At 36.8% G+C, this 14,543-nt stretch overlaps 2 protein-coding genes across 2 annotated transcripts; one reads left to right on the forward strand and one right to left on the reverse strand.

The window, feature by feature from the left end:
- The first annotated feature begins 714 nt into the window (after positions 1-714).
- LOC105446889 (G-protein coupled receptor GRL101-like) lies at positions 715-5,703 on the forward strand. Its single transcript, XM_011684276.2, has 5 exons — positions 715-740; positions 976-1,879; positions 2,301-2,439; positions 5,017-5,240; positions 5,548-5,703. Exons 1-5 carry the CDS (start codon positions 715-717, stop codon positions 5,701-5,703), a joined length of 1,449 nt encoding a protein of 482 aa, XP_011682578.1.
- Positions 5,704-7,975: 2,272 nt separating this feature from the next.
- On the reverse strand, positions 7,976-11,776 carry LOC754580 (echinoidin-like). The gene is made up of 3 exons (XM_001186224.2): positions 11,661-11,776; positions 10,430-10,607; positions 7,976-9,016 (listed from the first exon to the last, which is right to left on the reverse strand). The coding sequence occupies exons 1-3, from the start codon at positions 11,774-11,776 to the stop codon at positions 8,786-8,788; spliced, it is 525 nt and encodes a 174-aa protein (XP_001186224.1). The 3' UTR covers positions 7,976-8,785.
- Positions 11,777-14,543: the final 2,767 nt, after the last annotated feature.

Below are 14,543 nucleotides of genomic sequence, written 5' to 3' on the forward strand. Positions count from 1 at the left end.
TAACTTCACCTTGACACTGCTAAAAAGAATATATGTCTCTATGTTGGTGAAATAGTTGCTGAGTATTCACTCATCCTGAAATATTTCTACATTATTAATGTTCGATTAATTAATAAAGTATTTGTTCTATAAATTGTATTAATTGTAATTAGTATTTTTATAAATAATTATTTTTGTTTGTTTGTGTTTCATTGCAGGGATATTCGAAACACACTGATATTCGAATCAGGCGATACTGAATTTGGCGCGTTCACAGGCTTACAGAATCTAGAAACCATGTAGGTCCAAAAGTTACAATATATTAGTCGAAATTATATAAAAACGCAAAATAGATCAATGACGGCGGACATGAAACTCGAAATGAGGGGGGGGGGGGGTATCCATTTCAATAGGGACTCCTTGCGGCATAGTCATAGGAAAGAAAAGGAGAGGATTCGTTGAATGGGATCTTTTTTCACGGTCCGCGACGGATGTCAATTTCTGGGCTTGGAATGGATGTCATGGAGGTGGTAATGAGAATACTTTTTTCAAGATATTTTGTAAAACAGCATCTGAGGAACTAATACTTCAACAAGCTCTGCTTCTCAGTGTTCCTCTTTTCTTGTGCTATTTCTATTATATTTGTTGTTTCATTGTATATATTTTTTGTAATATACTTATTCATTGTATTGCGTTTTGCATGAGAAATGAAATCATTTGAATACTACAAACAAAATGATGGTAGGGGAGGCTGAGCATGGGTAAGATATTTCTATTGTTTCTTGAATTATCTCTGTTGGACGGTTTGTATCATTTGTGCATCTTCCTTCTCGTAACCGTCTTCTTTAAGTTTTAAAATCTAAAATCTAGATAACTGATAAAACTGGGGTTGGTGTAACATTTATACAAGAGTTTTCATTTTTATACCGTTAAATGAACTAAAACATTAGTACCGACATGATTTGCTTATATGTTTTTGTTTAAATGTATATATAGGTATGCCGACAAATACCTTCTATGCTGCCTGGCGGGTTTGGGGGATTCCCCTAAGTGCAATGCACCACGTGACCAGTTCTCGTCGTGTGAAGATCTCATGGCCAATAACATCCTTCGAATCTTTATCTGGATTCTCGGGACCAGTGCTTTCATTGGCAACGTCCTTGTTGTTGGCTATAGACTCGTCAATTCTGGATGGGGCCGACATACAACCGTCCAATCAAGTCTGATCACCAACCTAGCCGTCTCTGATTTCTTGATGGGTTTGTACATGATTTCAATAGCGTCAGCCGATGTCTTTTACCAAGGGAACTATGCTGCTCATGCTGATGATTGGAAGGATAGTATCCTGTGCAAGGTTGCAGGTATCACTTCCGTTGTCTCCAGCGAGGCTTCGGTGTTTCTGATCACGGTCATAAGCATTGATAGGTGTGTCCATGTGGTGGTGCCATTTAAACCGCAACTACACCTCTCTGTTCGTGGTGCCCGAGTAGTTGAGCTCATCATCTGGGCCCTCGCCGCCTTCCTTGGCATTCTACCAACTCTTATCCCGGCTTTCGTCGAAGGGAAGTTCTACGGTCAATCAGGAGTCTGTCTGGCTCTACCCCTAACAGTCGATCGTCCTGCAGGATGGCACTACTCCATCTCCTTATTCATTGGTGTCAACTTCGTGGCGTTCCTGGTGACCCTCCTATGTTACATCTCCATCTACTGCATGTTTCAGATGTCGAAGCAGCGGATCGTCGGGAAAAGGAACAAGTCTAAGGAGGATATGCGATTGGCTGAAAACATCAAGCTGGCATCTAGGATGGCGCTTGTTGTTGGTACAGACCTTGTTTGTTGGTTACCAATCATCATCATGGGCTTGATGTCAGCGAGTGGAACTCTGACAATTTCTGCACAGGTGAGTTTCCACTACCACACCTCTAATAATGTGGTCGTAGACAAAGTTAGGGCAGAGCAATTTGCCCTTATGGATAATTATTTGGGGGATGTGTTGTTCGGTCTGTTAGATCGTTGGTCAAACTACGGGCTATAATCTGTCACTCGTAGGGAAGATGAGTATTTTTCAATTTTGTTGGAAAGATCAGGCCGTATTACTTCAGGAAATACCAACGTGGAAAGACTTTGATTCAGAAAAATATAAACCTTTTTCAAGCTGACTTGTTTAAAGACCAACTCATGTTCGCTGTTCTGTAGTCATAGAAGTAGCAAAACGGTGTCCCATTTTGTTGACGTCATGGAAATATCTGAGAGTTAATTTGACATGCTATACAATGTACATTCCATTGTTATCACGATTAATATATTTCTTTACTTTGAAGGTATACGCATGGACAGCAGTCTTTGTGCTACCCGTCAACTCGTCTCTTAATCCATATCTTTACACGCTTGTATCGATTCGCCGAAGGAAGCAGAAATCAGCTGAGAATCGAAGCATGAAGTACGAGGAAAAGACTATGGGTAAGGACTGATATCTCTCTCAATGGATTATTTAGTGAAGTGTGTCGACAATCTGAACGTGCGCCTACTGCTAGTGGTGGTGGTTATTTTACCTGGCTGCTAAGACAGCATAAATGCGTGTTAATAGGGTGATCATACTGCACACAGTCTGCCCCATGCACACACACAGACAAACACACGCACACACACACGCACACACGCACCCACACACACACACACACACACACAACAGCAGTCAGTTGGTAGAAAAAGCAATTTTCGTAAATTTATTTTTTTTAAACTGAACAATATTTTTAAATTTTTATTTCACATATCTTTCAAGCATACATTTAACTACAATTCTGTGTAGTTTCATTGTTATAGGCATGTGGGAAATATGTTAAATTATTAATTAGAATATTGTCTTTTGAGCCATGTGTGACATTATTCTGCGTGGTGAAAATGCACCTCAATGTATAAAACTACCCTACTAAAATGCAGTATCCTCATGTGTTTCACTCATAGGTAGCCACAACTGTACTGGGGTCACCAAACTTTGTTTTTCTCTGAAATTCAGTCCTTGTGGAATGTTATGGCCTGTCGAATGGTTTCTCGGAAAATCGTCATAAATCCTCAAATTAGACATTTTTTTAAACGAAAACTGTACTGTGATGTAGCTGAAAATCTGCAAATTCTTATCATTTGATCGGTTTTTCTGAATAATTTGTGAAACATATGAGAAAATAGCTGTAACGTTGATCCAAGTAATTTCCATCGCCATATTTTATTGGAATTGCAAAAATATTTGGAATTTAATGTTAATGTTTGGTGTAAATATGATCTTTAAATATATGATGTAAAAAATGCCAACAAAATGAAAAGTTTGACTTTCCATATATATAATTAGCTGAAATGACCTAATTTGCATATTCGATGAATATTCATATTTTTTTTTCAAAAAAAAAAAAAAAATTCTATACCTGTCTGATATACATAGGTTTCATTGATGTATCATGTTCGGTTTTGATTTGATTACATTATGCGCATATTAATTAGGCGGACTTAGTTATTTTCACAACTTTTTCATATCTGCAGATTCGCAAAAATGGCAAAAATGACTTATTTTGTTTGCTTCTGTTTTCAAAACGGTAATAGATATATGAATTTTCTTTTTTGTATTTTTTACCACAAAGATGATATTTTAGTGTTTGATAATTCAATTTATTAAATGTGTCCAAGAACGTGACGAATTGAGTTGTCAACTTTGTCGCATTTTGCCATTTTTGCCAATTTGACCATTTCTGGCAGGTTTTTCGGTAATTTTGCGATATCACAAAAATGGTATAAAATCACAACGCATTGACCGATTTCAATTATGTTTTTTGTTTTTTGAAGCTTTCATAAAGCTTGATCATTTGCAATCATCAAATAACATGTCTTAGTTATACTTATTTTGGTGTGCTATACCAAGTGTTAGTAAGCAACCAGACGGCCAACGGCTTTAGGTCCTCTCCGAGTGACCTGGTAATGAGGATTAATGCCTTACCAAAGGGCACTAGCGCATCGAGTTGGTTTCAAACCCGGGTCACAGGGTTACTAGACCACTGCTCTACCAACTGAGCTATCGCGCCTCCTTCTAGTACTTCGACACGTTTACCCTGTCACAGATTTCACTATTTTCAGCTAGTAAAAGACTGTTTGGTTGATGATTAATGCTAATGTTGTTTTTTTCCTGACGTTCAAAGTCGATTATGTCGATACATAGGTACTCAGGGGAGCTGGAACTTTAAATCATTGCCTTGTCGTCACCTATTGAAATGTGCCATAACAATGACGTATTTCAACAGCCGAACATGACTTGTGTGAGGTTTTCTTAATTTGTTGCCACAAAATACTTACATAGTAAACAGGGGTAACAAGAAAGGATCTGAAATCGAATGACAGACATTCTTTGTTTGTTATAAAGTGGGAAGATTATTAACCGCAATATAATCGTATTGAAATTTCCTTTGAGTTTATTCCTTTATATTGTTTGCGATCATGCTCCATGCTGGCTTACAAGATGCTTTTCCCTCACTTTATTGATGTATTAGGGCAAAACTATTCTATTCCATAAGTCACCTACTGCACCTATAATCCCAGTACATATATATTTGATGAGTGCATCCAGCTGATAGTCCTAATTGAATCTTGAATCAGATAAAACATTGACAAGAGATATATTATTATTATGTCAATTTATGTTCGTTGATTTAGCAACGTATGGGACGTATATTTGACTTGCCCATGAATATATAATCCTTTCTCAGGGGTCAGTATTTTTTGACAACTTTGACCTCGAGTTGATTTCTTGAAAATGTTTGAGAGGCGTTTCACGCTGTCTTACAAAGGGTCCCGTAACACAAATGTATGTAATCAATTGCAAATTTGAAACAACGATTCTGATTGGTTGATAGTCCACCAATTGAGTGCAACGATGATCTTGATTTGGCCATTGCCATTTTGCGGTTGATAGCAACTATCGTGTTACAGGGCCTAGAAACGTTTTCCTTCATTTATTTTAATGGATGTATCTAATGACTCATTGATCCCTTCCAGAAGCCAGTGTTTTCTATGACACGTCAATCATCTCAGCATTCACGTCTTTGCCCAGCCCCTCTCCCGAGCGACTGATTGAATGGATGAAACGTAACCAACGATCTCTTAGACGTTTAGAAATCGATGTAATTCAACGTGACGTCACAAAGGCTGTGGAAAGAATGAAGGAGTCTGGACTATGGAATGACGTCATACTAAACTTGCATCAAATTGCCGTCCAAGCAGTAAGTTTGAGATTTGTTTTGGAAGTGACATTAAAACTGTTTAAACGATCGAAATGACTTTGGAAAAATTAATGAAATGTAACTACAATAGCCCTGTACATCATATGATTTCACGAAGTCTTTGTGATCCTGTTTTTTTTAAATGAGAGATGTAGTGCGGGACAAACTTTACAGGAACATAAAAATATATATATTTATCTATACCCTGTTCTATTATCTGGGAAAAGGTCAAAATGCAACTCCTCCATTCAGGTAAAGTAAGATTCTATTAAAAGTATTTACTAAAGAGTGTTATTTCTTTTTACAGAATGGAGCAGGGAGAATCCTACACGCTTTTGTAGTGCTAGACTCATCTCTGACTTTCCTTGAATCACGTGATGACGATCTGACGACCATTCTGGAGAATGATGGAAACATTGACATCATACTCAATATGATTGCGAAGGCAAATATGCCAAAGTAAAGAAAAGGAGAGATTGGTAAATCTAAGATGGGAATGAATCATGAAATAACGATATTTGTTTAGAAGCTACATGGAGTATTAAAGAAAAGTGAGAACACCTCACGAAAAAATTAAATATTGAATTGAAGTCCCTTTCTGCAATACACTATTTTAATAAATATGCTACACCTTTAAATGTATCTTGATATATTACCAAATATATACCATTGCTTTAAACAGACTTCTGATGGATCAAATTTATATAAAAAAAATGACATGAAAGATAAACTTGAGTTCTGGGAAATAAAGAAAATGAATTCTCACAGAATCAGACGAAACTTACACAGGATGTTCAAGATTACAAGTAAAGGTCAAGTGCCAAACAATTTTGGAAGAAAATGTATACTGGCTGAGTAATGAGCATAAAAAGATAAGGAAATCAAGGTAAGCTAGCACCGATACCATTTGTGTAGTCCCATATACATCTTTCTGTGTACAGTGTTTGTTACTTTACCAAGACTGGGCCAAATTTATTAAGATTTTGATGACTCCAGAACCTTGCAGTGCACACCAATACTTACATGCCACATGATCAACTTTTTTCTGATCCATTCCACACCTTTTCTTTCACAATGCAATCGCATTACCAGAACTCACCTTCATCTTTAAACTCAACTTTTTGGTAGGGATAGATGATGTATTTCTAACTTTATATATTTAGAGAATACTTTCGATTTACCATGATGTTACATTTAGAGCCGAAGTCACATTAGGCGTGTACAACCAGTTGCAGCACATGCTCACAAAAATATTGTATTCTTTCATACAATATCCTCCACATTACCTTTCTTTTCCTGGTGATGCTACAGAACATCTGACGTAGCAACTCCTATGTTGGTATTGTAAGGTCTATTGTAAACCGGTAGTAAGCTCTTGTGAAGCTACATTACCACTGTCTCTTCTTAGCTCATTAATGATTGACAGATGGTGTCACAGGACAAATGAGATCTGGAGCATTTGTACACAAGAGAGCAATCGTAAGGAATGACTGTTTTGCTGAAATGTGTTGATAACTCTTTTTTTATATATAAATATTTGCATCAGATTGCCAATTTCCTCGCACAGAGCTGCTAATGTCTAGTAATTTGGTCGCCTTGGTTAAGTATGTACTATTTACCTGCAAATGGTTGTGTATTACGGACAACGCTAGCCTCTTGTCGATGGCCCTCGCGTTGTTGGAAGTTTACGGACTCCAACAACGCGAGGGCCATCGACAAGAGGCTAGGACAACGCCAGCTTTTGTTTCCAATGTTTATTTCTGTTCTCAAAATAGTTTTCACGACCTCTATGAACGTACACTTGCTTTTGGTTTTAATGTAAAAAAATTAAACATGTCGTACCAGTGGAAAAGACAATTGTTATTATGTTTAATCTTGTATGCACATGATTTATTTTAAACAGAACAAGATATTTTAATGGTTCAGACTTCAGAGTATCTAAATCGTACAGTAAAAAGTAAAGAGAGAAAGCATTTTTATTAACTTTGAACTAACTTTATTCAACATGATCGCAACTATTCTCGAACAATTAACTCACGCAATTTATATTATATGTTCCTCATAAATCATGTTTGGATTAGAAATACGTCATGATAATGTTAGCACATTTCAAAATGTGACGTACAAGGCCATTAAAATTGCCTAAATGTTGATTTTCCAAAAATACATGTATAGTTGCGATTGTGATATATGTGGATATTTTAGACATATACTTTGTTATATAGATATCGCATTAACCTCTACCTCGATGATTTGATTTGGAGGTTTTAGTATTTTTCTCATCGTAGCCACTGGCGGAATTGAAAAAGATATACATTGATGAAAACACGTAAGTAATAAAGATGTACTTACTAAAAATGAAGCATTATAACTGTAAAGAGATGATTGGTACTGCAAAATCGAGAAATTGGCAACGAATACAGACATACTAAAGCTTTCGTCTTGTACTCATTGGAGTAAATCGTAAGAACGAACAGAGCAGAAATATTAACGGGATGTGATTGGCTGCCGCAAAGTAGATGTAAAGCCAGTCGTATAATAAAAACGGGTTGTTGCAATGCTACTCTTTCTGACTTTTTTCAGAATTCGTAAAATCTTCGATTTTCGTTGAAATGTGTGAATTCTTGTCTGGATATGGGATAAGGCTAAAATAATTTTACATGAAGAAAATTTTGAAAGCAATTTTACAATACGTGGGTAAGTCTAAATTGCAACAATTTTGCACATTTCACATAAACTGTTGTCGAGTATTGGCTTGGGAGGGGGTAATAATTATTGATGATTGATAAGCAAAGATAAGCCTGCTAACCAACATTAGTAAAAGCCGCTACTCCAATATTCACCTCTAACTTTAGTTTCAATAAATTCAAGTGCTGCACAGAACTACGTTTTCATACTTCTAATCTGTTTCGAATAGAGGTTTGTATATGTGTATACGTACTAATCAAGGCAACAAATATATCTCGCTTTGACCTTTTAATTATTCACATTCGGTCTTTTTCTTACACGCATTATAGTTTCACAATAGGCCATTTTTGCAATGTTATCGAATGTAATGCACAACTCTTTGTTATAAGTGCCTCGTTGCAAATTATGTAAATCACCTGTTACGAATAATTGTATTGCAATACTTAGAATGCTAATCGCATACATTACTTGTTGCTGGGTAGGAAAATTAAGTTATAAAATTTGTCCTACCTTGCAATAATTAATGTATTCAATTCGCATTATGACTATCGAAATACAATCATTCATTACAGGCGATTTAGGTGAGGTACTTAGCAGATGAATTTGATTACATTTTTAATATGGCCTTTCTGTTAAGCAAGGACACGTTGTCATTACGATACGAACATTAGGGGTGAATATCGTGATCCATGGTGAATAGCAGAGACAAAGAGGGTCTGCCTAAAACCGGCGGTGTTTTACAATGATCAACCTCGCTATAAAAAATGAGATGACAGTTGTCTGATTATTTGAATTTGGAGAAAAAAAATCAGGGGCTGCAGCTAAACCCCGCTCCTCATCACCTTGAATCATTATGTCTATGACCAAGAAGGTAGTTTACATATGAAATAAGTCTGCCGGGTGGATGTACATGACACATCGTTCCAATCACCAGAGAAAGCAGAGACCATCTCGGTGCAGTCCTCTCGGCCTGTTCCATCGGGCTGACCGGGAAACCAGTTAGTGTAGTCACTGTCCGTCCCGTCTATCCACTCATGGCTGGCATCTGATGTGGCGTCATGAAACCCTATCCACATGTACCCTACACCCTGATAAAGAGAGAGAATGATTGAGAGAGGTGGAGGGAGAGATGGAGGGAGAGACGGAGGGAGAAATAGAGGGAGAGCAAGGGAAGCGAGAGGAGAGAGAAGGCGAAGAAACAGATACGGGAAAGAGAGAGGGTGTGAGGGAGATGGAGAAGGGGTAGATTGGAAGAGAAAGGAGGAGAGAAAGAGATGTTGAAGAGAGAGAGAGACAGGCAGACAGAGACAGATATTGACAGAGACAGAGAACGGTAAAGAGAGAGAGAGAGAGAAAGAGGGGGAAAATGGATAGAGCAATTAGTTTATAAATATTATTCCTCATTACTCTGACCACTAAATGACGTGATAGCCCAATGCAAGTAGACAATTATGTTACGTTGCTATTTCTTAAATTGAAGATACTTTTTTGCAGGGGGGGGGGGGTCCTTTCTTTCTTTATTAATTAATGTTTATAACTTTTTAATCATCATGTAAAACAAATAAATACAAAATAAAGGCACTTTTCGCTGTTTTACAACCAAATAATATTTCCTTCTACACTATGATCTATACCATCAAAAATATCAATGATAAACACAAAAAGTCCCCAAAATGTTATCTCTAGGTCCATAACAATGTTGGACACAATTCTTTAAAAACATTGCCAATTTCCTGAAAAGGCTATCCGAATCCAGTCAAAATCATAATGGAATGAACATTAATATGACTCTGAGGTGCGTAACGTTTTAAAGGGAAATATTATGTGTACCTTACATTTATATTATTTAGAAAAAAGTTTACAAATGTATACTGCTTACATAATCAACTTTCGCAGCCAACCATCATTCGCTTGATAAATATAAAAGTCATCATTTTATGATCGGTTAAAGGAATGGGGAAAAGACAGGGTGCTGACTAAAGGGATAGTTGATTTCTGTTTTCAGACCGCAAATGCCTTCAAATTGCATGGTTATTGCTCTTATTCTTATTAATGACATTTCTAGTGCCGTTTTAGCACCTAAAATTGCTATAAAGGTAATTGTATACCCCCAAATTTAGATCAGCACGAAAAAGCCAACAAAGAGCCAACATTGACATTGGCTAGAATAAAACGTATAAGGCGCTATCTCGTTTTTTTTCCAACGCTGGTTGGTTCAACATTTTAGAAATTGTTATATTTATGGATATTTTAGCCGTCTCTAAACTGACTTTCATCAAACAAATAGGATTAATGTCATTTTAATTTAATGCTAAAAAAAAAATTGTGTAGCGCCCTGTATACCAAAACTCAACTATCCCTTTTAAAATATGGCCTAGGTTGAGATTGCCTAAGATCGATGGCTGGTTAAAACTAACGAATACGTACAAACAAAATTAGGTTGATGTTGGATTCTATCGAAATTTTAAATCAATCAAAAATCTGAAATGGAATAAAAGTACCTGTTTCTTGTACGAAGATTTGAAAAGTGTGTCAACGAAGTCGTTTTCTTGTCGAGAATGAATAGAAACAAGATGACCTAAACTGTCTATGACTAAGTCTCCATCGCCGAGAGAGGGCACTGAATGAGTACGGCAAATCATTTCAGCAGCTTCCCACGTTAGGTTGTAGGAAAAAAATCTGTTAAAAAAACAGCAACAAATGTAGCGAAGAATGGATTCAGGAATATGAAAATTGGGGCACATGCCGAATGAAACATTAGTTTTCTGACTAGCAAAAAAAAAAAAGATTAAAGCTAGCTATCACATATTAAAGGTACTATGTCCCTTTTGTAGCAAACCTCAAATTATGTAGAACTTTGCAGGAACTATGAATATGTCATGTATGTCCTATCTGTGAAATTTAAACGTTACCAGTGTCCTAATATTCAAATTATGCAAAGAAACCTGTTTACTTGCGAGACTTCACTGTCAGACACTATCGAGTGACTGACTGACCTTTTCCTTCTGTGGTAATAACATACATAAAATAAGCTGTAAAGGGTACATGAGCATTTGTCTACATCAATAACCCACTTCTTGTAATGGCCAACATTAAACTGATTGAATCTTTGCGCAGCATAAAACGTATGACCATTCGGTACAATGGTCTGACGATCAAGACTATTACTTATTGGCTCTATAGCTCCTAAGTCTATTTGACAACTAATAGTCGTTATTTTCCTACTTGAAGACATTTTTAAGCCTCACCTCTTTTAGGGAAGTCCTAAATTAGTATTATCTTTCAAAAGCCGTTGGAATTTAACCTTTTCATTTTGTTGGCCTGCAAATGGGACATAGTACCTTTAAGGTGATTTTACCTCTTTAATTTAAACAAACGCGCAATTAAGAGACACAATTAGGGAAATACTAAATTGCTATAACAGTGAATCAGACATACCATGCTCTTAATGTTTTACAGTGAAACTAGCTTTAGTCATAGAATTGAGAATCCAGACCAATTTTGGTTTCTGCAGCCCACTTTTTATATTGCGCATTTTTCCTTCACACCATGGCATTTTCAAGAGCAGTGGTACAGTGGTACAAAAATGGTACATATGGTATACAAAAATTATGATAATACAAATTTTGTTTTCACAGGAAAGCCTGATCAGATCAGCGTAAATGCTTTACTTCATGAGCGCACTCAAAAGCAGGAAAAGGGCCATTTCTAATGATATAAAGTTATTTATACCTGTAGCAATGGCGCCCAAACGAAGTCCACATTGAAGGGCAGCAGCAACCAGCTCGTACCCCGCTGGGGCTGGCGAGCATGACGGTGACAACCCCGATGAAAAGTAACGCAGTCATCTTACTCATATCCATTGCCATGCTTATCACCTTCCAACAGCGTTCAACTTTCAATCTGTAAGAGTAAACATAATACTCATCGCTTTATAACCACACGGGGTTCCTTCGGGAATATCTTTAAGAAAAATAGTCATTTAGTTCAAGGTTGTTTTTCGTTGGGGGAGGGGGGGGGGGGGGGGGGTAGCTCTTTGTTCGTGAAGAGATCTAGAATAAACTACTTCTTGTGTTTTTTATGATATGATAAGAACAGGCTGCTTTCCATAATGCCCCCAGACATAATGTTAGGGCCTGCAAAAGAAATTAGAATCGTGCCGATGTATAATTTATTAAGCAAAATGGATAAATCAAAAGTAAAATACATAATAAGAAAAACCTGTTTAAATGATAATCTTCATGGGGTAAGAAAACAAAAATCGACTCCGAGTTTTTTGCTGTGACCTAACGTCATTTGGGAAATGGGCGTGTATCTCCGAATATTCCTACGTGAAATATAGGAATTAAATGTAAATAATATGTTATAATCCTACAGTTCTTATTGTGGGTTCAGAGAATATGTTTACTATAGTTCGCGAATAAATTTCTTCGTTTTGTGAATTTGCGGGTTAGGTAGGTGCAGAATACATGACCACTAAAGACAGGCGGCCTTTTTGATTGGTGGCCACTAAGACAGATCCGGCTGTAGGCAGGGGCGTCAATCCGTTTCATATGATTTTTTGGGGGACAATGAAATCTGAGTGTCCAAGTAGAGCATAGCGAGCGAATACGGCGTGAGGTCCAGGCCGGTGCGACGGAGCGTGTTACAAAGTGTGGGGGGGGGGGGACCAAAAAAGGGCACTTTCTGGATAAGGGGGCACCTACCAAGGGAAATCTCAAAACGAAATATACCATTTTTAGACATTGGTATATACCCCCACATTGTGACTACATTATCAGGGATTTTTTTTTTCTCATCCTCTTTCGAGGTATTTATTTGCAATAACATGTATACATTCAATAAATATAAATCAAGGTTTTACAGCAACCGTTGATAAGATTTGTTGAACTTCACCTTCTTTTCCAAATTTAGAGTAGCTTACACTTTCCAAATATAATATAATAATTAAGCAGGTCACACCAAGATATATTTGTTGCATTGATTAGTGCAGATAAACATACACACATCAATTCGAAACACATTGGTATGAATGCGTAGTTCTGTGCATCACTTGAATTTATTGAAAGTACATTTAGAGGTGAATAGTGCAGTAGCGGCTCTTACTAATGTGGGAGAGGAGGTCTATCTTTGTTCATCAACCATCAATAATTATCCTCCCTTCCCCCAGCCAATACTCGACAACAGTTTATATGAAATGTGCAAACAACAGTGGAATGCCTTTTTATTGCACAATTTCTTTCAAATTGTCTACATGTTTAAAATAATTTCGGCTTAAAGGAGCTGCACAAAGAAAATTCACTAAAAACTGATAATTAGAACAAATTACATATGGATGGAAAGATTTTCTCTTTAAAAACACGAATAATTTGCTGAGAAATCATATAGATATCATGGAAAGGCGTAAAATGCAATTTTTCAAGACCCTTCTTAGACCCCCCCCCCCGAACGTAAGCCAAACACACGAGCGTAGCGAGCTCTAACAAGTGACGTCACACACTGTTCAAACAGCTCAGTGCCGTGTAGCAGTCTGCAGTAAGCCAGCCGTGTCCCTTTTGTGACGTCACAAATAATAACGCTCTATAAAAGTCCACTGATTAAGGCAGAAAATCTGGATCTCAAAACTAAAATTTTTGAGAGTTGATTACTGCGGGCCCCAAACATATTTTGAAGAAACGAGTTGTTGTATTTGATCAGCAAGGCTTTCCCTTCGCAATGATATGAGTTTTGCATCAATTCAAAACCCTTTTGATTCTTCGTGTGGCTACTTTAAGCCCATATCCAGACACGAATTCATAAATTTTTGAAAGAAAAATCTTTATGTCGGCACAGAATAGGGAATGTGCCATCAGAATAGTTGGTGAGAACTCTAAAGTTAAAGGGATAGTTGAGTTCATGTTTAAGAATACAAATGCCTTCAAAGTGAATGGATATTGCTCTTATCCTTATTTATGACATTTGCCCTTTTAGAACCTACAATTTCTATGAAGGTAAGTTTAGACCCCGAAGTGTATGAATTCATGGTGAATTTTAGATTGCATACGATCATACCAATTGAGCTCCAATTTCAACAAACAAATACGGTGGCCGTTAATTAATTAATACAATAATAAATCCTGTTGAATATAGTACGATCAACCTTAATCAAATGTTCTCTCTTTTCTGTTTACTGTACGAAGAAGATACTCTGAACCATTTTCAGCTATTTTTGTTTTAATCAGTGCTTTATGTGTGGTATTTTCCTTTTACTATAGCCAATGTATATTCCGACCAAAATTACCACACTACACGGATAATTCTCACACAATAATAAAGTACAGTCTAACCTGACTTAGCCGCCACCACTCATAAAGACCTCATGTCTTTAGTGGTCATGTACTTTGCATGTACGTTACCCGCAAATTCACAAAACGAAGAAATCTATACGCAAACTATAGTTAACAAACATTTTAAAAAACATGTTCTGAACCCACACTGCGATGAACTATATTTAACATAGGAATATTCGCGAAGATATACGCCCATTTCCCAAAAGACTTCAGGTCACAGCATAATCTCGGGGTTGATGTTTCTTCTTCTTACCATATGAAGATAATCATTTAAACAGTTTTTCTT

The sequence above is a fragment of the Strongylocentrotus purpuratus genome, unplaced genomic scaffold (assembly GCF_000002235.5).
Source record: "Strongylocentrotus purpuratus isolate Spur 01 unplaced genomic scaffold, Spur_5.0 spur5_scaffold_12, whole genome shotgun sequence".
Lineage (NCBI taxonomy): Eukaryota > Metazoa > Echinodermata > Echinoidea > Camarodonta > Strongylocentrotidae > Strongylocentrotus > Strongylocentrotus purpuratus.

What these genes read in the sequence shown, in the direction of transcription:
- LOC105446889 (XM_011684276.2), top strand. Translation starts at nt 715, where the DNA reads ATGATGGTAGGGGAGGCTGAGCATGG. An exon ending in GTACGAGGAAAAGACTATGG is followed by an intron (nt 2,440 to 5,016) that starts GTAAGGACTGAT and finishes GATCCCTTCCAG; the next exon opens with AAGCCAGTGTTTTCTATGAC. An exon ending in ATCAAATTGCCGTCCAAGCA is followed by an intron (nt 5,241 to 5,547) that starts GTAAGTTTGAGA and finishes TTCTTTTTACAG; the next exon opens with AATGGAGCAGGGAGAATCCT.
- LOC754580 (XM_001186224.2), bottom strand. Translation starts at nt 11,776, where the DNA reads ATGACTGCGTTACTTTTCATCGGGGTTGTCACCGTCATGCTCGCCAGC. An exon ending in TTTGGGCGCCATTGCTACAG is followed by an intron (nt 10,608 to 11,660) that starts GTATAAATAACT and finishes TTTTTTTAACAG; the next exon opens with ATTTTTTTCCTACAACCTAA. An exon ending in AATCTTCGTACAAGAAACAG is followed by an intron (nt 9,017 to 10,429) that starts GTACTTTTATTC and finishes TCTCTTTATCAG; the next exon opens with GGTGTAGGGTACATGTGGAT.